Source organism: Calliphora vicina, chromosome 5 (assembly GCF_958450345.1).
Source record: "Calliphora vicina chromosome 5, idCalVici1.1, whole genome shotgun sequence".
Classification (NCBI taxonomy): Eukaryota; Metazoa; Arthropoda; class Insecta; order Diptera; family Calliphoridae; genus Calliphora; species Calliphora vicina.
In genome coordinates this window covers 59503196-59528663 of record NC_088784.1, presented here as the reverse complement: position 1 = coordinate 59528663, position 25468 = coordinate 59503196, and the positions used below count along the sequence as shown (strand labels likewise).

At 31.2% G+C, this 25468-nt stretch overlaps 1 protein-coding gene across 1 annotated transcript; it reads right to left on the bottom strand.

The window, feature by feature from the left end:
* Pgant1 (Polypeptide N-Acetylgalactosaminyltransferase 1) lies at positions 1–24875 on the bottom strand. Its single transcript, XM_065511357.1, has 5 exons — positions 23358–24875; positions 3306–3708; positions 3111–3232; positions 1977–2219; positions 1–1431 (listed from the first exon to the last, which is right to left on the bottom strand). Exons 1-5 carry the CDS (start codon positions 24053–24055, stop codon positions 1026–1028), a joined length of 1872 nt encoding a protein of 623 aa, XP_065367429.1. The 5' UTR covers positions 24056–24875; the 3' UTR covers positions 1–1025.
* Positions 24876–25468: the final 593 nt, after the last annotated feature.

Genomic DNA, 25468 nt, shown 5'->3' with positions numbered 1-25468 from the left:
TATTATTAAAATATATTCCTTTATTATTTCATTTATTTATTACTATTATTTTTTTTTTATAAATTTTGTATTTGTACAACCAAGAATATAAAAATATTTTTATATTTGTATGTAGTTTTTTTCATATTTTTGTGATTAATATGTATGACCTTGTATTTGCAATGTAAATTGTTTATAACTATATATATGTTTGTATATATTAACTATAGGAAGCTTTTTATGTCTTGCATTTATTTTTATATAATTTGTTTGATATTGTTTTGACTTTTTTGTTTTTATAATTTTTAGTGGTGTGTATGGAATGCTTTTAAAGCGTTTTTGATATCAAGAATTAAGTATTGCAGTAGTAATTTTGTATATTTACATTATATTTCGTTTGTTTTATGTTTTTTTTTTATAAAATAGGAATTCCTTTGATATTTTAGATTATGATTTTAAAAAAAAATATCAGTAGTTTTTAGTGTGAGTGAAATTTTAACTAGTCATGGTATTTTTGTTTAAATTAATATTTGAATAGTCCTTAAATAAAAAATAGATTAGATTGTTTTATAAATATATTTTTTACATTAGAAGTCATCCTATTTGTATATATACATCATTCGATGTAATCTTGTAAAATATGTAGTTCATACACAATTTTTATAAAAAAGTTTAATCTCAAATTTTTATTTCTTTTTTAAGTAGTATGTCAAATGTTTAAGGAAAAAAAGTTCAGTTCAAATAATTCGTCTATACTCTCTGTTAAAAAGTAAATAATATTTTTTATGTTTTTCTGTTTGATTATACAAAATTATCAAAGTTATGCTGTAAAATTAATTAATTTAAAATTACATTTTTTATATGTATAATGACTAAATCAGTTTTTCCATCTTATACACAAAAATGAGGGCAGGATTAATATAAGCTAAGGATACAAATATTTCATTATATACAATATTTTTGTTTCTGTTTCTATTTTTGTTTTTTTCTTAAAATTGACAAAAGTTTTCGTCTCGTTGTTAGGACTCCTAAATGGGGAATAATTTTTATAACTGTGGCAATATGTTCTCATCACGATGGTCAATTATCCAACTTTGTGTTTTACTATAAGGATCACAGACTGATACTTGTATATAATCGCCTTGATGCAATCCCCGATGGTCCAGACACATGCCAGTGTTAAGATGTCTTAGGCGATTATTTGAGTATTGCCATTTTTCATTTAGATCGTCGTTTTCGAAACAAGTCGTCATTACAATTAAATATGGCGGTGAATCACTGTGCTGTACATTGGCACAGCTTAATTCGTTACGTAGAACGTTGTTGTTGGTAAAGGAGAAGAATTGTGTTTTGGCAATCTCCTTACTACACGAGTAAACTCCTAAATTGTAGGGTTTTTCATTATTTTGTTGTAGATCGTCCAAGCATAAATTGGAATTTAGCGAACGTACTCTGTAATTGTATAAGGGGAAAAATATATGCAATAATTTAAGAAACCTCTTTAATTTTATTTTAAAGTTTGCCAGAAAAAAAATATTTGTAAAAATCATTGATTTGTTGTAACTAAAGATTGCAATCTATAACAAATTAAAAATTTAAAAAAAAAGAATTGCGAAGAAAGCTCTCAAAAATTGTTTAAAAATATATTATTACAAACAAATATGTATGTGTAAATGAAACATAAGATAATTCACTTCACTATTTTTTACCTTAGCGAAAATCCACAAATTCGCAGCATACGTATAATGTATGTTAAGTTTGCATTTTCGCATTTGAATTACCTTAATATAAAGTGATATGATGGTAAAATGAGAAAGATTTTGGTGAACAGAAAAATAATTTAGAAGCCTAAACCAAAGCCGAATATTCGGTAAAACTCTTGAAAGTTCCCATCATCTATTAGCTTAATTTTATATTATTAAAAATTTATTTCGAAACTTCTTTAGCTCTAATATATGTATGTATATTTTTACTTTATAAATACAAATTTTACTTACTTTCCATAAGCTTTAACATCTTTGGTGGGTACAAATTTTTCCGGATAGATATTTTCCAAATACCAATCAAAACTTTTGCAACGTAATTTCTTGCGTAACATAACTCGGTGGGTAACATCACCAATATCAGGATGGAATTTCAAATCAGGACGATTTAAAAAGAAGATATTGATATAATCATCCATCCAAACTAAAGCCATACGAGCAGTGTTGATGCCATGAGTATCACGATTGTTAGGGAACCTGTAAAAAATAAAATCATCACAATTCAAATAAAAAATTGTTTATATCATTACTAAAAGTAAGTTACGAGTTGGCAAATATTTACTTAAAAATCGTGACCACTATTTATAGCAAAAAATTTTTTGACGTTGTTTACTTTACTCATAGAAGTGTTTTTAAAGAGTAATGATCGTCACAAGTATGTAAATATAATTTGATATACATACATACTATATGTGATTTAACTAAAGCCTAAACTAAAATTTAGACTAAACTATAGTCTGGACTAAAAAAAAACAATATCACAAAACCGAAACAGATCGGTTTTATGTTTTTTAAAACTGAAACCGTGGTTTTGAAATTCTTCGTTTTTTTGGAAACTATATATGAGACGATAGTAAACAGTTTTACCCACTAAAATTTAAGTAATTGTAAATAACATAAATAAAAATCCTGAACTTTGTATATTCTCGAAGCCCATAATATAACAATAAATAATAAAATAATGGTTGTATCATGCTCAAAGCCTAAACAAGAAATAATGTCGTTCTCATTTTTCAAAATAAGTCCGAATTTAGTTTATTTTAAATTAAAACTCCTCCAACACAGCAACAAACACAATTATGAGATGCAGTACCACCAAATTTGATGGATATTCTAAGACTTATATGATTAATGTTCGTTTTTGAACTAGTTACCGGAACTAAACTATAGTCTAGACTATAGAATAAACCATAGCCTGGATAGTCTATAGATTGACTAAACTATAGCCTGGACTATAGACTGACTGAACTATAATCTAGACCAGGCGTGGATCCAGGGGGTGAAAAAAAGGAAATAACTACCCCCCACCCAAATCCGAAATGTTTTAATATAAAAAAATAAAAAAGTCAATTACTGCTTAATACTTACTTATAAGGATGAAAATCACGGAATATATGACCAACTCTGGAACAGGGTATAGTCTCAATTGTACCACCACATTGCCAGATTCTAAAGGACATTTCTAAATTTTCACCACCCCAGCCGTCCATCTGAAAATGATAAAAAAAAACAAGGATTGCATTAAACATTTATTTTTCTACTAATAATCAATTATAATCCCACCTGTTCATCATAGCTACCAACTTCCCAGAAATAACTACGATCTATGGCAAATAGGCCACCAGCCATGGTAGGACTGTATGTGGGACAAACATCTAAATCATCCTCTTTGCAATCTCGTTGCTGCCTTTTACGCTCGCGATTTGAGACAGTGATCCAATCAAAGTGACCAGACCATTGAAAGCCACCCACTTGAAATGATTTATAGCCATTTGTATTATATTTAAAGTCCTGAGCATCAATGACATCAATAATGGGAACTAAAACACTTGTGCGAGATTCCTTAATGCGTTGCAGCAGTGGTTCACACCAGCCAATATTTGCCTCACAATGAGCATCTAAAAATATTAAGACGTCACCAGTGGCTACACGTGCTCCTGCCAAACGGGCTCGTATTAAGCCCAACCTGCGAAATGACCCAAGAGAACACACAAAAAAATATTTAATAAAAAATACTTACATATGTACACAAATAAACAAAAAAAAAAAAGCAAATATACAAGTAGACAGCAACAAATCAAAAAATATTATAAATAAAAAGGTTGAAAAACTCATAAAAATCTATATAATCGTCGGTATGTATAAAAACACTAATGTATGAGTATTTGTACGCAACGGAATAGTGGTATTATTTGACTAGCTTTTTGTTTTATTTACCTACATGTGTAGATGTGATACGTCTATAATAGATACAAAAATGTTACTTTTCTTTTGCTTTTTTCTAAGCTGTGTATACTTTTAAGCCCGCATCATAGTTCTTAGACTGATCACACTTAGAATTAAATAAAGAAATAGATACGTAGTATATAGTATGTACTTTTATTTTTTAATCAAACAAAAACTTGTTGGTTTCGTTGTCTAATTGGAAATTGAGAAAAGAAGGCCAATACATATAAAAAACGCACATAAATATGTAAGTGTGAACATACGTACAATGTTCATAATTAATTTGTAACTGATATTTGTTTTGTAAAACCATCGATTTTCAAATAATTACATAATATTTACGTACATATTTATGTACGTAGTATGTATGTATGTATATCTGCAAGTACATTTACTTTTAACATTACGAAAGTCAATCATTAACTATTGTTACAAAGCTAATTTTATTTACTTTGTTCAAAGCCGCAATTTTGTAGTTGGTCGAAATTCTTGTTTTAAATTAAAAATAAAATGTTCATGATTTAAAGTGTTTAATTAATAAATATACATTTTATTATATGTATGTAATAAAAATATTTTTAACAGAATTGTATTGTACAAAAAAATTATAAAAAAAAATTTAATATTTAAATTTAAACAATGTTTTACAGCAAAATTTTTATACACAATTTGATCTTAAAACGTTGTTTAAATTTAATAATTTTGTGTGAATAAGGCCTTTAATATGTACATAGAATTACACTCAAGTTTCAGAAAATTAATTTTACACATATGAAGTCTATTTGTGGTGTGCAAAAACACCTGTGGCCAAACAATTGAGTCATTTACGCACTATTTCATAATTACGTTACAGCCAGGAAAAATTTAAATATTCATATAAAACCACAAATCCTCAAAAACTCAGGATAATATGCTATAATGTGACCATTTATCGAAATAAACTAAAATCTGGGGTAACGAACTTTTATAACCTCATGCAAATTCTTAAATATTTCAATTTCGATTTGGAAAGCATTGGATACTGCTTACAAGCATATAAATAACATCTAACTAAAAACCACATCGTTAGATCTTTTTTTTTTACGCAATAAATATTAAGAAAAGTTATCATGAATGGAATCTTTTAAACGATGTTATATTTTTAACCGAAATTGATATTTATTAAGTTCTGTTTAGCTTATCTAAGAAAAGAATATGAGTTATGATAAATTTAGGTTCCATCAACCAGCAAAGAGTTATGGAATGGTAAAGTCGTGAATAGTACTTTCGAATTTTTTGCGACATAAATAATACAAACTAAAAATGTTCCGACACCTGCTTTAGTTTAATTTTGCACTTTTAATATTTTCGAAATAAAATTGGGTAATAAAATGTATGTATCCTAAACTTAAATATCTTATCGAAAATAGATTTATAATTTTTTTATTTCACAATCTGAAAGCAATCGTGCATTTTTTTCACCAAACCATTTCCGAATATCTCTATTTGTTTAGGAGTTGGCAAAAAGTGTTATTATATCAATTTACCTTAACCGTCATACTTTCGTTTCGTTTTTCAAGCGAACGGATTTGACATTGTTGAGGATAGATTTTTGACTATTAAAGGATATCGATGTGCCATTAAGAAAATAACACGAAATACTAAGTCACCGTTATCGAAATAATCCAAATTAAAGTTACCATTTCCTTTTTACGGTTTGCAAAATATTAATTATCAGTCTCAATAAAAGTTATAGAAACTTTACTTTTTTAACTTAGAATTACACATGCACCACTATGTTTCAAAATATTATAACTTAATTAATTAGTTACGTCGTGAACGTATTTATAAATCGATAAGAAATTGGAATGTATGTATGTACAAATCAATTTGTTTTATTTATAGAGAGTACGGATGAAATAAATGATGCATACATTTATCACAATAAAACTCAACCCATAAATAATTGGTTTGAACTTATTCTGTATTAATAACTAGCTAATCCTGTCCTGTGTACATAGTTATTTTGAATTGATTTGATTCCTCACTGCTATTAGTTAAATTTTAAACATAGTTTTTTAGGCTTAATCAAAGATAAAATTTTTTAATTTGTATGAAAAAAATATATTTCGACATTGATTAAGCTTTAACTATGTTTAAAATTTTGATAAGTTACCCGGCCATAGTGTAATATGTTAATTAAAAATACAAAATTAACTTTTTACCTTTTTACATTAAAGATACTCATGAATCACGAATCACACACATATTCGTGATTTAGAAGCAGATATATTTTTATTAATGAAACAAAATGTAGCAATTTTTCCTACATGTCTATCAGATTCAAGTCAATCGGTTCAGTGATTTAGGTATAATTGACATAAATCTAAATTTTTTAACTTTTTTGATAAAAATAATTCTTTTGAATAAACATTAAAGTACACAGAAAAACATATTTTTTACACATTTTTAATTAATTGATTCACAGAAAAAATTAGCGGTATTCACTATGTAGAGTAGTTACCCTAGAAATGTAGTAAAAGAGCAATTTAGCTAAAACTAAAAACAAAATACATTAGAACTACTTTTTTACACGATTACTTTCACAGTGCAAAAAACACCCGGTCATGACATTATAGTTTCAATTCTACTACCAAAGGGTAGTAAAACCCTATATTAATTTTGGCGACCAATTTTTTTTATGAGCCTCCAAACATTCTGAAAATCAGTGGTCCCTCAAAAAAAAGGTGTAATTTGTTATTGACCAACAGCTAATTCAGACTTGGTGATACCGTTTAACTATATATGTCAATAATATAGAGTCTACCAAACAAATTTTGTTTAAATTTTTTGCGAAAAAATAACATTTTGGAAGAAAAAATTTGTATTTACGGTAAAGCTGAACAAGTCTTGTGAACATATTAATACATTCTGAACGTTAAACACTTTCGTTTTTACTATTTTTTTAAGCTAAAACAAAGATTTTTTGTTAAAATAGTATGTCAAGTCCACACTTCTACATTGTGCTGTATTATTTACTCAGCAGAAGTTTTTCGAGTTGATTTACAGTTCATCAGCTTCATAGGCGGGATGGGTATCAGTAGGAAGTCACATTAAAAAAAAACGACAAAAATCCATTTATGATCCGAATGAGGTGAAATTTAAAATATAGATAGTCCTTGACAAGGTCTACAAAAAATAGACTTATATCTGTAGGTTATCTATTTTAGATCAAGAGATATTTAGGTTTTTTATTAAATTTAGCTCGAGATTTTTTTTGTATTTTATATATGACGGGACAAATTTTTTTTACGAAAATAAAATAAACCTGATAATTATCTCGTCCCTATAAAAAGTTACATGTATCCAAAGTTGAAGCATCTTTTTATATGTTGCAACTTTGTATGCGTGTATCTTTTTTTCAAAAAAAGAAAAAAGTTCTTCGGGACTATATACAATTTTTGTATGATCTGGAAAGTGAACTTAATTCAAAAACGTGTAAAGTAAAATCTGACCCACTTAAGCGGACATTGTCCCATCCCTATCCAAACATTTTGAAACAAAATTTTAGGTTAGAGTAAAAAATTGTAAAAATCGCAAAGCACCGATCCTCAAAAACTCTTCACATTTATATAGCCCTATATGTTGTTTATATACACACAAAGCGTTTTTACTATCACACTGTAAATAACTTCAGTTTTTGGAACACATTTTGCCCGTTTTAGGAATTTTGGAGCTTTAAAACAAAGAATGGCAACAATAGTAATGCCATTAAGAATATTTAGATCTATATGACTTCAAAATGTTATTGTGATGTCTGTAACCATTAAAATTTTACATTAATTCAAATTATAATCTTTTTAGTTTTTAAGGTGAATGACGTCCGAACAAATCACAAAATTATTTAATTTCACTAAAATATGAATCTTCAAGTCCTAAAATTTCCACCAATATCAAAAACTTATTTAAAAAGCTGGATCATACTGATAATGATTTCTCCATTCTTCGCTATTGCAGCACAATAGAGAAGTGTACACAAGATTGACAATCAGTTGTATGGAAAAAAAATTTTGTTAAAATTTTGAAGAGTGCCGTGTGGAATATTGTGACACTAGGCCTAAATGTTAAGTGCTGAAAATTTGAGCCAAATCGGGCAACGATTTCTGGAAGCGCATCTAGGTCAAAGTTCAGATATATGCAAAATTTTACTGTTAATATGGAATAAATAGGTGAAACTCGTTAACTTTCTGCATTGTTTTCTAGAAATGTGTAGATTTATTTATATTAAAGAATATTACATTAAAAAAAAATTTTGGAAATTAATCCTTTTTTCGCCAAAATTAGAGAAAAATGCAAATTTTTCAGTTTTTGAAAAAATTTTGCTACTAAATAAATACTTTTGCAATTGAATGCAAAAGAATCGAAATATGTACGTAATTATAGATAAAATACAGATATTTGTTAGGGTAAAATATGGGGAAAACAAACTGATAACAATTTCAATTAAATAAATATCATTATTTTTGATTTATTTAAATTAACCGTCAGGTTCGACCTTAAACAGTAATTGTATAATGCATCAATCATACTTTGTAAAACGTCTGGGGAATCTGCAAAAATGACTATGTCATCAGCATACAGCAGTATTTTCACTTTTGTACCAGCAACATCTACTCCCCCAGGGAGAACATCTACAATATCATTAAGATACAAGGAAAATAGAACTGGGCTTAATATACAACCCTGTTTTACATCTATATTCACCGAGAAGGGCTTGGAAAGACTCAATCCGTCCCAAATGCAGCATTCTGTTCTCATATGCTTTCTGCAAAATTCTAACTAGTTTCGAAGAGAAGCCTAAACATGTGAGCTTGTAAAATAAATTATTTCTTGGAACGGTGTCGAATGCACAGGAGAAGTCAACGAAAAAAGAGTAAGTGTTTTTGTTGTTGTTTAGATTTAGTTCAATAAAGTTCAATAGAAAAAACTATGTGAAAACAAAAACAACACTCGTATGGTGATTACATTGAGTAATATTTTTGTTTGAGTTTTTTTCTAGTTTTCGCTCTATGTTCTCTATGATTACTACAACTGAATTTTATAAACAAATTATAATACAAAATAAAATGGAGAAATCCAAAGAAAGAAGTCGGAATGTGCATTACAATGTAATTTATGACTCGGGAATAAATTTAGCGAAAGATAATTTTAAAAATACGTTCACAATTTGTAAAATTTTGTGTAACTTTTAACTAGTTTCAATTTCATTCGTATTTGAATCAATTACATGTTTGCTCAAAAACGAGCTATGATTTTTTAATAGTATTATTTAATAATTACAATGTTTCAACACTACAAAAACAATTAATTAAATATTTATTATGTTGAAATAATTTGTAAATTTATTTGTACAAAAATAAAATAAATTATAAAAATGTTTTCTTTATAAAAAATAATTAGTTTAAAAAGTGTCCAGATTGAAACCAGGAACTAAAATAAGCAATTATTTAAAATATAAAGGTAAATAATATTACTATAGCCATGGTAGGAATAAATTGTTTTTTTATGAAATAAGATTGCCCCGAAAAGTTTTTAGCACACATAAATAAATGCACTTTTCAAATAGTTCAACAATTTTCTTTAGAAGATAAGATTTATTTCAAATGGTTAAAAAATATTATTTAAATAGGGAATTTTTTTAAGATATCCAAAAAAGTACCATTTTTACCCAATTTTACAACTTTCAATCGTTTTCCGACACGGGTTATATTTATCCGATTGTACTTAAATTTTTCAGTAGTTAGTTTCAGCTACTAATGAACAAAATAAGATCCATCTAAAGCAAATCTATTTTTTAAGGACATTTCTAATGTACATAAAGTCTTCATTTAATGTCTTATAATTTACAAAATATAAAAGTTTTTACAAATAACTTTTAAAAGTTATAATGAAGGAAAGCATAAAGATGAAAATTATTAGATTGATGGGTGTTCATTCACAAAATCAAGACGATTATGAATTTTCATAATTCAAAGCACACTCATTATAAAGCTTTGTCATTGTTACCAACACATATTTATTGGACAAGCGGCAGCAGTACATATTCAGAAAAATAAATTATCAAAATGAGTTAAAAAGCTAAATTTGGCACATCACTAATTACACAATAGTATTTTAAAACATTTAATAACTTATTGATGTTTGGGAAAAGCTTGCTTTATATCCACACTGTTATTTTTTATGGAAATTAATAGTACATTTGTTTTGGTTTATTTCGGATTAGGACGAATAATTATTTTTGATGAAAACCCGGTTTCTTTAGGATTCTAGAAATTACTTTTGAAGTATAAAGTACAAAAAATATTTTATTTAAGATATAATTTTAGCACTTGTCAAAGACTTTTTTGGGAAAACCCTTGGAGGATGACTGGATGGCAACGCTTAATCAAAATAAGGTGGCAATGCCTGGCTGAGCCGGTAAAGGGGGCGTAAATTCCACCATCCAATCACCCTCAAGCCTCTGAACAAAAAAAATCTAAATATAAAAATATATTTAAAAAATGAATAAAAAACTACCGTTCAAATTTCCCTATTATTGAATTTTCCCCCTGATCTATTCCTAGGCATCGCAACTTCATACTTACTTGGCCGCAGCGGATGTTTGCTGCTTGGCCTGCCCACCCTCTTCCATGGCAAACCTTTGGCCCATTAACTATGGGTTTGCCCCTAATTATACCCTACAGTCTTAAAACTAGCTCACTTACCGTTTATCCTCTATTACGCCATCATCTTAATTCCTTAGGAACACACACAGGAATGCTTTGATTTAGGGGAGATTATTGCCCGTTTGTGTGTGGGTCTAATCTGTCCGAAACAGTACATAACTTCCCTTCATCGTGACGTTTCCTTAATTGTGTTTCAATGTGTTTAAGTTTGTGTGTGATGATTTATATTCGTGTTTTATTTAAAGATGTATTTGGTGTATTTAGTGTATTGTGTTTTAATTTTGTGATTTAAATGTGTTTAAATTTTTGTATATTTGTGTTTTCTTTTTGTGTTCAAACTTGTGTAATGTATTCCAAATAGTGTATTTTTGTGTTTTAAATGTGTTTAAATTTCTTTTGTTTATTTTTGTGTTTAAAATTTCTTTTGTGTATTTTTATGTTTATTTAAATTTTAAATAATTGTGTATTATGTGCTTTAAATTTCTTTTTGTGTATTTTTGTGTTTATTTAAATTTTAATTAATTGTGTAATGTGCAAACAAAAACCACGTCTATCTTCATTTCCATCTCTCTCCAAAAAAAAAAAAACTCTTCTTCCTCCTGTACCATATCCTACCCGTTCCCTCATTCTTAATCTTTTCCCGCCTTTTCTCCATCTTTTTCCTGTACCAATCGTTCCCCTGAACAGCTGTTTCAAGGTTGCATTCAAATATAATTCTATGTTTTGATTTTCTTTTATTACTTCTGAATGCAACCTTAAACCGTTCAGGGGGCGACATGACAAACCCCACCATTTCGTTATATCCTTGAATAAACGAAATGGGAGGGGACATAAACATTATTATCTGTTATCGTCATCTTCACACCCTAGGCTATTAAGATATATAATCTTCCGGTTTACGGCACACCCTAACCTTCCCTGTTGATGTGGCAATTCCTCCTATCATCTGGGAAAATGTGGCAGCACCTACCCACGCCAAAATATTATCTTCGTCTGGCAACCTAATTAACAAAATGCATTTGGCTTGGACGGACGGTCGGCCATTATAATAAAATAAAGAAATTAAAATGGTAAGTAATCCCTTATTATCATTCTAATTTATATAAATTCGGTGTAATTTTGGTACGTATTTGGGTGGTTATTTAGTATATTTGTTTAAGTGTGTGGAAAATAAGGAAAAATAAAAATATGTGAAAAAATGGTGGTGTGTGTGTTAGTGGTGGACAAACATTTAGAACTCAAAATGTATGTTCATTGTTGTAGAACAAACAACGCGAGTAAAAGAAAAGCGTTGTTTTGTTTATAAATCGAACAAAAAAAAAGGTAAACAAAAAGTGAAAAATATAAAAAAAAATATACAAAATAATGTGCTCAAAGACTGCGCCGGTTGATTTCTTTTTTTTGAACGGCGGCATTGCAAAACTTTGTCGGCGGCATGCATTCGGTTATAACTGCGATGGTTAACTTATGTCTATACCTGATAGATTTCTGTCATGCTAATTGTGATAATGGTTGACACGATAAAGAATTGCTTTTGTTCAGTAAACTTTGTCTTGTCAACAAACGACATTAGCTGTTATGATAGTTATGTGTCAAGTATAGACGGGGCTTACATCTATCGTAATTAACAAATGAAAATAGTTATTGTTATACACAAATTTTGGTATTCAAACCAAGTGATTTTTACGAAGCCGGTTTTTGATACACACATAATTTATAAACTCAACAACGTTAACATTTTTGTCTCTCTTAGTTTAGGAGTTATAAGAATTAAACATCAATACATATAAACGTACATTTCTCATATATCCAGAAAATGATCTGATCATTCTGGGTATCATTGAATAGGACTTTACAATAAATTTTATTATTTTTGTTAATAATCTAACTTTTTTATTTTTCATTTCAGATAAAACAACTGTTGATGTATGAAGTAGCTAGTTATTGGACATATTGTCTCTTTGGTGCCCCATCGAAAGTAAAAAGTGAGTACCAAATATAATGTATTTAAATCAAATTCACTAATTATATCCTTGTCTGTTCCACAAGAAATCTTTCCCCGGCCATAGATGCAGAGGCCCTATTTACAGGTAAGATTTTTCATAATATTTGAATTAACCCTTGTTTTTTTATATTTTACTAGGTTTCGATAATCTTGTAATCTCATACATACATTTCTTCATGTGTCTATCTACTTATTTATTTATTTATTTATTTATTTATTTATTTATTTATTTATTTATTTATTTATTTATTTATTTATTTATTTATTTATTTATTTATTTATTTAAGGGACTTTAAAAAAATTTCATTTATATATGAAATTCTTTCTTCAAATCACTTAGTCTTATACAATATAATCAAATCGAAATATCAGTTTATATGCCGTATATATATGACGTATAGTCTTACCAATACAACGTTATAAAGCTATATAGCCTCGTTTGACAATAAATATTCAGTAAAAATTCTACTACCAAGTTTTTAAAAGATATACAGCCGTATTTATAAGTACAATTTTGTACGGATTTAATATACGCGTTATTTATAATGTATCTTTTTATTCAATTGCTAAATGAATGTTAGCAAACCATCAAAAACTTGTTAAGTCTATAAACAACAGCAGTTCAGTAATAATATATTTTTAAATAAACGTAAGATTTTATATGGAGAAGTCCAAAATAAATTGATTTTACATTTTCTTTTTATGATTTAAGTAAAGAAACTTAAATAGAAATATCGACTAAAACAAACAGAGTAGGTTGGGAATTCCTCGTACTTTTCCGAGTTGATTTTCAAATTTATTTTTCGTTAGACAAATATTCATTATAAACAAATTCTGATAACTCTAAGTTGAGCCTACTCGGAATGCTAAGTGGCAGATCGTGGTGTGCGTCGTATACACAGTGCCTACAATTTCGTTATAAATACAGCCGATAGTCCTTAGAATCACTAACTAAAAAGAAAATTTCAATATTTAACGGACATAATTACTAACTAAACTTTTGTTTGCAAATAAACTTCGAGAAAACAAAAATCTAACTACTTTCTCTCTCTTCCTTTCAGATTTTAATGCCTTGAAATAGATGGTGTGGAGTTCAAGCGGTAAGTGGAATTTTTTTAAGTTATCCGATTTTATTATTATTATTGTTAAAATATTATTTAGCTAAGTAAGATTTAGAACATTTTTGAAAAAGTATTTTAAATCATTTACAAACTATTTTAATTGTCTATCTGTTTCATTGGTGGACATCTATCAGTAATATCTGAGTCGATTATAATGGGCCAACTTAGTTTTTCTATTGACTAGCTAGTTGTTTAACTCGGCATATTTGCTTAAACTTGCTGTAAGACCGGACTCAGAACATGTCATTGTCCAAAGTGTCTAACGACTCCCAGCCCTTAATGGCATAGTTCCCCAGGGTGTTAAAGGAGTTGCACTATTGGGCCAATGACGGTTACAACATGTAACTAGTTTAGAAACGTAAGCTTCTGGTTGGGCAAATCGTCGACTTATCCATTATTAACGAAAGATGATCTTACTGACTACGATATACTAATGAAATTGATAGAGTGTAAATAGTTTTTGATTAAGGTCTTAAGTTAGGTAATATAAAAAAAATATGCTAAAGAATATTGTATATAGCAACTAGAAAAAATTCAATGTTGCGAAACTAGGAACTAATAGAAAAATATTAAATTATAATAAAACAAAATCATATATCTCAAAATTCAAATTCAAAATATAAATGAGAAAGAAACTAAATCTAGAATTTAATTATAACTGAAAAATTCAAGTAAATTCAAATATATTAATCCTAGATATAATGTTAAAGAAAAATATTATAAAAAAAAAAATTATAAAATAAAATAATAGATGAAAAATATAAATCTATAAAACCAAAACCTAAAATTCAGTCAATTAATTTAATCAAAAAAGAAAATCTAAAAGTACTAAAAAGAACTAAAGAGAAAAAACTAAATCTAATCAAATCTATATACGAATAAAAAAAAAAAAAGGTAAATGTCGTAGGAGGTAACTACAGTGAGTATTAAAGTAAAATTAGCAAAATAAATATTACAAAATTGAGTCAAAATACGAAGGTAAGGTCTAGAAACATAATTTTCAGGAAACGACGGAAAGAAAACTTGGTAAGGCATAGAAAAGGAAAGGTACTTATTGTTTGATGTCCTTTGCGTGGTAGATACCGATTACTTTCCCCTGCAGGTCTTCTAGCTCATAATAGCAATTCCCGACCGGACGGACAATACGACATTTCACGAATTTCTTTCCCATTTTGGCATTATATAGTTTACTGGAATCACTAAGAGTGAAATTGCGTCGATAAACTTCTTGACCTGCTCGGAAATTAACTTTGCGCGCGCGTTTATTGTAATCTTTTGCGCGGAGAGCGTAACTCTTTGACAAGTTTTCCCGTATTCTATCGCGTACTACTTCATTCTTCAATGGTTTCGGTAAGAAGTTTATGTCTGCATCTTCTAGCAATTCCAGTTTCTTCGCCAGCTTATACACGCTACCATGTGTGATCATATTCGTTCCAAACAATGCAAAGTAGGGAGTCATACCAATTGATGTGTGCACTGATGACCGGAGTGCACACTCTATTTCTGAGAGATGGTTGTCCCAATCTCTCTGGTCACTCTTTAAGTAGGATCTAATAGCTGCTAATATAGATTGGTTGACTCTCTCCGATGCGTTTGCCTGGGGTGAATATATCGCAGTTTTCATATGTTTAACTCCGAACGAGTCTACCATATCCCTAAATTCCTTGGAAACAAATTGGCTACCATTATCGGACAAAATTACCTCTGGTACGCCGAATTTATGGAAAACTTCTGTCACTAAAAATCGAACGACATTTTTGTTATTAGCCTTCGACATGGCCTTCAGCAAAACGAATTTGGAGAAATGATCCAATACAATAAAAATAAAAGAATTACCGGTCTTGGACCTTACATATGGCCCCAAAAAGTCTATATAAATCTTCTGAAACGGGCGAACTATTTGTACAACATTCTCGCCCATTGGTGGTCTCAAAATTTTGTTGGAAGATTTATTTTCTTTACAGATCTGGCAGTTCATAACAAAATTTTTAACTTGGACTGTCATATGTGGCCAATAAAAATATTCCCTTATACGTTTAAGGGTCTTATGATAACCTCCATGACTGGTGATTGGAGGGTTGTGAGCTTGGGCTATGATGTCGTTAGTTAAATCAGCCGGAACCCACAATTTCCACGAAAAATCTTCTGCAAGATTATCCCCGTTGTAATGTAAGGTTCGTTTATATACAATATCATCAACTATTTTTAAGTCTGGCAACTGATTTATATTTTCCTTAATAGCCGTCCGTAGTTCCGTATATGCTTCCGATGAAAATGATGGCGAGTCTAAATCGATGAATTGTGCGACTTCGGTAACTATCTCATCCATGTCGTAACGCGAGAGAGTGTCTGGTACGATATTCTTACTACCTTGGCGATGTTCTATATTGAATGCGTAAGATTGTAACAACAAACTCCACCGGGCTAATCTACCACTGAGCTCTTTGTTCGACATCAGCCATTTCAGGCTCGAGTGGTCAGTTATAACGGTAAATGGCATTAATTCAATATACGCCCGGAACTTTTTTATGGCCATTACCACTGCCAGACACTCTCGCTCTGTCACCGAATAATTGCGTTGCGCGGGAGTTAGCTTTTGCGACATAAACGCGATTGGGTGTTCACCCTCAATTTCGTCCTTTTGAAAAAGAACCGCCCCGATACCGATGTCAGACGCGTCGCACTGCACGAAAAATGGTTTCGTAAAATCGGGATGCCTTAACACTGGACTCGAGGTAAGTGCCTTTTTTAATTTATCGAATGCCTGTTTGGCCTCATCAGGAAACACGAAAGTTTTTGCCTTTTTAAGGGTCTCGAAAATTGGTGTCGCAATCGTCGCATAGTCCCTTATAAAGCGCCGATACCAGCCGGTAGTTCCCATAAATCCGCGTACTTGTCTGGGCGTCTTTGGATAAGGAAATTCGAGTATCGAGGATATTTTAGCAGGGTCAGGCTTTAATTTGCCTTCGCCCACAATATATCCTAGATACCGAAGTTCCTTAAAACAAAACTTATATTTTTCGACATTTATTGTTAATTTAGCTTTAGAGAGTAGTAGAGCAACTCGCTCAAGTATTTTTATGTGGGTGTGGTAGTCAGGAGTAACTATGAGCAAATCGTCTAGGTATACAAACACTCGATCTCGCAAGTCGGAAGGAATCACCTTATCCATTAAACGACATAGCCTTTGAGCTGCATTACACAGACCAAAAGGCATGACCGTAAAATGGTAAAGTGGTCTCCCCGGCACTGTAAAGGCAGTTTTCTCACGGCTCTGTATATCTAGTGGGATTTGCCAGAAAGCATCTTTTAAATCCACACTAGATATAAAGTGCGTGTCACCCAGCCTACTGAGCAATCCTTCTATATGCGGAAGTGGATAGGCGTCCTTGACTGTGAGAGAATTGAGCTTTCGTGCGTCTAAACAAAGCCTGTTCTTAGTACCTTTGCGCACTAGCGTCACTGGATTGTTCCAGGGGCTTTGACTAGTCTCAATTACTCCCATAGCAAGCATCCTATCTAATTCCGCGTACATAAGTTTTTGCACAGCTGGTGAAACTGGGTAATGCCTCTGCTTTACAGGCACTGCGCCTTGCGTATCGATTGTATGTATCTCTAGATCTGTTTGCCCAAGCCCCTTTTCCACAAAAGATGGAAACTTGGCTATAGTTGCCTCTAATAACTCTCTGTCCTGATCACAAAGGATATGCATGGAAGGATTTGACGGATTTTCGCCCGCCTCCTCACTCCATAGCATATCATTTGTGGTCAAGCTATCTAAATTAACAATAAGTCTAAAGGTTTTCATAAAATCGACGCCCAGAAATAACGCCCTTTTCAAGGTCGGTACAAGATAGAAGGAGATATCCCGTTCTATTCTATTAAATTTTACTTTTGCTATAAACCGACCATGAATATTATGAGATCTACCGTCTGCTGTCCTTACCGTAGCCGGAAACTTTCGAATTTCCACGCCCGCTTTTCTCGCGACATCGAAACATCCTTCGCCGAGGACCGTTACCGTCGCGCCACTATCTAAAAGACCCTCAATCTCTACCCCATTGATAGAGATACGGGTATATAATCTAGTATCTTCGCCCTCGTATAAGCATACGTTCGCGATCTCACGCCTAAGTGCTTTTCTCTTTCTATATCTTAATCTAGCTTTCTCGATCCGCGTCTTTCCGAAAATTCTCTTCCTAGCCTCCTCGTACTCTTTGACTCTCAAATGCAATGGTTTAATTTCTCTAATTTTAAACTCTTCTGCCGTTTTACTAATCCTAACTTTGCTATTAACTAAAATATTAACGACCCCGTCATGATCAACTTTCCCTAGGCCATTAATATCCTCCAGTCTGCTCACTGGGCTGCGGAATTCGGACGCTGCTCCCCAGTTGTTAGCGGGTCCGGTCGCCTGTTTCCCGTGCATCTTGGGCATTTCGGTGTCACCGTATTGTCCATACCGCATTTGAAGCAGAATAGACGCCGAGCTGGTGATGGACAGTCCATATATCCGTGGCCTGGTTGACGGCAGTTCCAGCAGACATATTTCGAGCTATTTATGGCGTCTACGTCGATTTCCGGAGCAGCTTCCTCAACGTATTCCAGCTCATTGACTCTCTGTACATATTGGCGGTGACCATAGTTCTGGCGCTGGTTGTACAATAGTCCCTCTGCCTTCTTGCACTCATTCCGGAAGTGACTGAGGCCAAACATCCGAATTGGGAACACTAATTGGGCCATCGAGGTTCGCAAATTCGATTTCATGATATCGATCAGTTCCGTTTCGCTGATCGGATTTGACTGTTGGCTTCTTAATTTCAGCACAGAGTTATAGAAATCCTCGAATAACTCTTGTGGCAACTGGCGGCGGTCCATTATCTGTCGGTAAATCTCCATGTCGCTACTGAATCGACGGAAACGACTGATAACAGCTTCCTTCAATTCCTCCCAGGAGTGTATTGGCTGAAGTCTCCTCTGCATCCAGTACCATTCCAGTGCATCACCAGACAGCAATTGATGGAAATGCCTTAGGACGTCCGACCAGCTGTTTCCATAGTCTTTCCGCATTTCTTCCACTCTAAAGACGAATTCTTGAGCACCCATTGTTTTGGAGGTACCGTCAAAGTTGACGCCCCACTTATCTAGCCCTGGTTTTCTGGAAACTTCCGGGTTGTGAGGTGGTTGATAATACGGTGGCCTCATGTCATACTGCTGAAATGTGCTATTATTGTCTGGTGGTGGCATATTGTTGTTGGTGTTTGGTTGGTGGAACGATCTATCTGGACGTGGTGCTGGCCTTACTGGGGTTTGGTTTGGTAGGATGTTAGGCGGTGGTCCTCTCAATAATGGTGGTGGTTGCCTATTGATTTGAGGTGGTGATTGTTGCCATGTAGCCTGATTTTCGGAGCTTCGAGACAATGATCGTAAACTTTCGGCTACAATCTGGGGCACAATCTCGCGGAGCCTGTCTTCCATAGAGCGCATCATTTCCACCTGCCTAAGCCCTAGCGTTGACTCAACTATATTCTGTACCTCTGCTGCTCTCGGTTGTACATTTAGCTGATTTGCTGCCATACTGCTACGAAACTCCTGACGGACATGTTGTGCAGTGAGGCTGCTATAAGTGGGCGAGGTTATGTTGCTCTCAATTACTCTTTCTTGAACTATTGGCGCATATTGTGGATTTAATTGTGCCGAGTTAGCACTGAAAGCTGCCTGTGTTACGGTCGCTGTTGTTGTAGTTAGGGCCGTTGAACTGGTTGGTATCTGGGTGATACCACTCCCGAGGATAGGCCTAGAGGAAGTCGAAGCAGAGTCGCGTTGCATTTTACTTGCCCTAGTCTCTACCATTCTATAACTAAAAAAAAATCAAAAGCTATTCGTAAACCGAATCTAAAACTATTTCCTACTAACAGCAACCTGAAAAGAATTTTTATGTCTGTTACCGTAGAATTAGTTATAAAAAGAAAATTTATAAATTAAAATTTAAAGAAAAATACACAAACAATTCAAAATATTAAAAAACTATATATCTATATATAAATTCCAAATTTAAATATTTCTATTAAAAAGAGAAATATTTAAATTCAATATTTAAATAATATAAAAAGAGATATATTTAAATTCAATATTTAAATATTTCTATAAAAAGAAAAATATTCATACAAAATACAAAGAAAAAATTTTAATATGAAAAATAAACCAAATAAAAAAAAATATATGTAAAGTATAAAAAGTATGAAAAAAAACATGCAAATTCAAAATAATTAAATAGTTTGAATATTTAGCAATTAATATACCAATTTTTTAAAAGAAATTGTATTCAAATTCTAATTTAAAACTAGTTTTAAAATTCGAATTTGATATGTATACAATAACACAAAAAAAAAATATATACAAATTTAACTAAAATGCAAAAGAAAACTCAATTAATACTGATATATACTTATCTTTCTGATGTGAGTGAGCTTATTTTTAAACTGTAGGGATAAATTTTGCCAAGGAAATACGATATTGACGACATCTAAGAATTTCCCAGGAATAAAAACAACAACAAGAAAATATGAACGGGTGAACATAACCGGGAGTTGAAGTCTTACATTTCCAGACCTTCCTGTGGATCGCTGTGTAACCACCCCTGAAAGAGTTAGTTAGCACGACTTATCCACAAAAAAAAAGCCTGAAAATGCAAGTACTTCCACTTTATTCTATTGCTCTTTAAAAAAAAATGTGTTTCTTGCATGTTACTCTTTTCTCCAGGACACTGTAGCTACCATTACTAGAATATTAATTCTATTGTAATGTGACTTACAAGTGCCCTTGAGAACAGACTAATAGCAAGACTTTTTGTTTTTCCTCCAATAGGACCATCTTTCCCCACGTCGCAGATGCTGATTGACCACGATTGACCTTAGTCAGCATGACTTACGTTGAAAAAGATGACCACTATTCGACGAAAAGCATAAAGTAAACTGATCTGCTAAGGAACCCGAATTTCGGGCCCCCATTGTTGGGCGCCATTTTTGTCAAAGACTTTTTTGGGAAAACCCTTGGAGGATGACTGGATGGCAACGCTTAATCAAAATAAGGTGGCAATGCCTGGCTGAGCCGGTAAAGGGGGCGTAAATTCCACCATCCAATCACCCTCAAGCCTCTGAACAAAAAAAATCTAAATATAAAAATATATTTAAAAAATGAATAAAAAACTACCGTTCAAATTTCCCTATTATTGAATTTTCCCCCTGATCTATTCCTAGGCATCGCAACTTCATACTTACTTGGCCGCAGCGGATGTTTGCTGCTTGGCCTGCCCACCCTCTTCCATGGCAAACCTTTGGCCCATTAACTATGGGTTTGCCCCTAATTATACCCTACAGTCTTAAAACTAGCTCACTTACCGTTTATCCTCTATTACGCCATCATCTTAATTCCTTAGGAACACACACAGGAATGCTTTGATTTAGGGGAGATTATTGCCCGTTTGTGTGTGGGTCTAATCTGTCCGAAACAGTACATAACTTCCCTTCATCGTGACGTTTCCTTAATTGTGTTTCAATGTGTTTAAGTTTGTGTGTGATGATTTATATTCGTGTTTTATTTAAAGATGTATTTGGTGTATTTAGTGTATTGTGTTTTAATTTTGTGATTTAAATGTGTTTAAATTTTTGTATATTTGTGTTTTCTTTTTGTGTTCAAACTTGTGTAATGTATTCCAAATAGTGTATTTTTGTGTTTTAAATGTGTTTAAATTTCTTTTGTTTATTTTTGTGTTTAAAATTTCTTTTGTGTATTTTTATGTTTATTTAAATTTTAAATAATTGTGTATTATGTGCTTTAAATTTCTTTTTGTGTATTTTTGTGTTTATTTAAATTTTAATTAATTGTGTAATGTGCAAACAAAAACCACGTCTATCTTCATTTCCATCTCTCTCCAAAAAAAAAAAAACTCTTCTTCCTCCTGTACCATATCCTACCCGTTCCCTCATTCTTAATCTTTTCCCGCCTTTTCTCCATCTTTTTCCTGTACCAATCGTTCCCCTGAACAGCTGTTTCAAGGTTGCATTCAAATATAATTCTATGTTTTGATTTTCTTTTATTACTTCTGAATGCAACCTTAAACCGTTCAGGGGGCGACATGACACACTCGTAGTGCTTTTTTGTAAAAATTTTGTTTAAAAACAATATTCGGGTTAGTTTCAAATCTTCAAATATCGATATAAAAAGCAGAGACCCGATTTTAATACATTTCTAGCCAATTTTTTAGTTTGTATTCTAATTAAAAAACAAACATAAAATTTATCCAAAACGATTCTTTTCTACTTGAAACAAAATGTTTGTTTTTCTTTTTGTTCAAAATTAAATTCAAATAAATCGTTTGTGATATATCACAATATACTACATATTTATCATAAAAGAATTAGAATTTTCTGAAATACAATTAAAAACTTCTGAACTAGGATTGGAAATGGTGAAGAATGCTGTTGAACTATTTTTACAATATAAAAATAATAGAAGTAGGTTGTATAAATTACAATATTTAAAACTGCTTTTATTTATTAAAATTTGTTTTAATCATGGGTGTTTGCAACCTCATATTTTACACAAAACATTATTTGCAGTATACATGTTAAAGAACTTTTGCTGCTTTTAAAGAAGAAAATATGTAAAAAATTTAGAAATACTGAACACATTTTTAAAATCATTTATTTAATCTATTACATTTAACTTGATATCATATTTTATTTAACAATCAAAAATTAAAATTAAAAGCTTTGCTCCGGTACCGGCCAGAGTTGCAGGTTTTACTTGAAATCGCTCCTGTATTAAAAATATCAATATATTTTGTTGTTTATCTGATTAATTCTGACTAAAACCTGTAAATCTGATTAGTACTGAAACAGACCAAAAATTTATCAATTTTTTTAAAATACCTTTTTAAATTAACTTTGATATTTAAATAAAAAAAAGAGAAAAGCTTTTAATAAAACAAGTCTTGTCTAGGTATTTGACAGTTAAATAAACAAAAAAAAAATGCACACAAAAAAGTTTAAAAATCATGTTGAAATGAATATTTAAACACTACTATAAATTTAAATGTGTTTAGGCTGCTATAATTCTTCTATTTATGCAAATCGAAAAAACAAGGTTACAAAACAGATTTCAAGTTTTTTGTTGTTATAAAAAAGCACTTTTAAAAAAGGTGAGGTGTAATATAATAAATGTTTATTTTTAACCATCATAAACATGAAAAACTTTTAATATTCACTTAAAACATAACGGGTGTAGAGAATTTATTATTATGTTTCTTAGTAGTTACAATTTTGAGTAGCAGTATTAGATTTCTACTAATTTTAATTATAAATTAAAGTAAGTTCAACCGACCGAAGTGAAAAAGTTTAAAAGATCACAGTAAAATTTTTAAAATTTGTTTCAGATAAAGTGTTTGCTATACCATATCTTCGATACGAAATTTGAAATTGTATGTATTTCTTGTTTTATTTTCAAAGATTGATAACAAATGTTTCATTTATAAAAGCATTTGATTATAGCTACTCACCGATTTTTTAAACGTACAACTGAGACTTTTCCCGATGGTATACGTGTACGAATGTAGTAGTCTAATTTCTCTCCCAGTTCATCGTTGGTGCTTCCATCATCTACCAGAATGATTTGCTTCAACAATCGTCCCACACATGTATTCAACGTACTATGCACTGTACGCAGTAATACCGAGTAGGGTTCATTGTAGAAAATCACAATGACACTTGTTGTCGGCAGGGTGTCTACATCAAAATGTTGCTTGGCACACAGAGGATGGCGAAAATCGTCTAGGGTACGATTATACGATAAATGTTCACTCAACTCTTCATTAAGAGCAATTTTCTTGTAGATTTCTTCACCGCGTTTTTTTGCAGCGCCCTCCAAATAAGCTGCATCGCCCATATCACCCAAGCCGACTTCCTGTTTGGCCAAATCAAGCTGTACGCTCAACTCGTAGGGTGAATTGAAATCAACCGATGGTGGTTTATGCAATGCAGCCACTGGTCGTGGTATTTCATTTTCATTCACATTTTCATCATCATTTTCACTATCAATATGGCTAAAAGGATTTTGTTTTAAAGCGGCTTTCTCAAATGACGAGGTTAGTGAAGCATCCTCATCGATTTGCAATACTTTAATATAAACAATGAATACTAAGGCCACCAGTGTAAAGGTAATAATTTTACCATAAAAGGAACGAAAACGAGGCAGCATTTTTGGAAGTTTTCAATGTATTTATCTTCATTCACTTCTTCTCTATTTAATGTTCTTTTGATTTAAATAAATTCATTAGTGTATTCACAAAAGCTACACTAACAATTCGAATGTACAAGTGGCAAAAAGAATTTCCTAATCAGTCATTTATACACTCCTCTGGCAGTGGTGATGTTAATGATTAAGTTGAAGCATGTAAATTTGTTGTCTTCTTGTTTGGATGTAAATATGTATTGTTTGAATGAAGTGTTAAAAAGACCACTTTCGTTTTTCTTTTATATTTTTCACCTCTTGAAATCGTTTGTTAATAAACGATAATTAATGGCACAATTTATAAAATTCAAGAGATGGAAATACACACTCCAAGCGCACACTTTCTCACTCCAAAAGTAATCTTATTACAAATAAAAAAAATCCAGTTTTAATTTCTAAATTAAAAAAATATTTAAAGTTTTTTTTGTCCGCGTGTCGTTTAACACTCTCTTGCGTTTTAATAGCTCGTCTTAAACTGAGCTATGATTCTGTAAACTTCTTTTTTTCATTTTAGCCATCTTCATTATCAATGAATAAAATAAAACGTCACTAAAAATAAACAAAAACAACACACCATTAAAAGACAGAAACTTGCTCTTCTAAAGAAAATCTAACCAGCTCGTAGCGACGACGAAGACCAGAAAGACAGACGGACAACAAACCAGCCAGTTTGTTGACTCGTTTACTGACTTATTAACTGTTGCTTCAGCTGTTGCTACTTTTTCAATTATAACAAAAACAACATTTAACTTTAAAGTTTATAATAAAATGTATTTGATTTCACTGTTAACTAGTTGGATACTTTTGTTATGAACTAATATTAATTAACTAAAGCCGAATAAAAAATATTATTTTTTTGTTTATTTTAATATATGCAGAACAACAACAACACACAATACAAAAATTCTTTCGATATTTTTACTACTATTTTGTAGACAGAGTTATAAAAAGTTGTAGTAAGATGAAGTTGCCAGATAAAAAAGTACAAAATCGTCAAAGTTAAAGGTTTAAATCAAGAAACCGCTTGTAGCATATAGAAATTGTAAGTCTACTTTCTTGTACGCTAAAACTCATCTCAACCGTGATTAAGCTATAATCACATCAAAATCGATATGATTAGCCATACATTTCAATGATTTGTTAATAACTTCAAGTTAATAAGTAAATTTTGACAGAAAGGATTTTATCATAAACTACATTGATTCATTTATGTTCACAATTCCATTATTAATAACTTTAAAATAATCTGCTGCTAACTTTATTAAAGTATTTCTTTCCATTTTTAATGTTTAAATGAAATATAAATTTATTTGCTGTTTTTTGTTTATTAGTCAGCTGTCTGTTACTGTCAACTTAATCAAATGTAATATGAACGGCTTT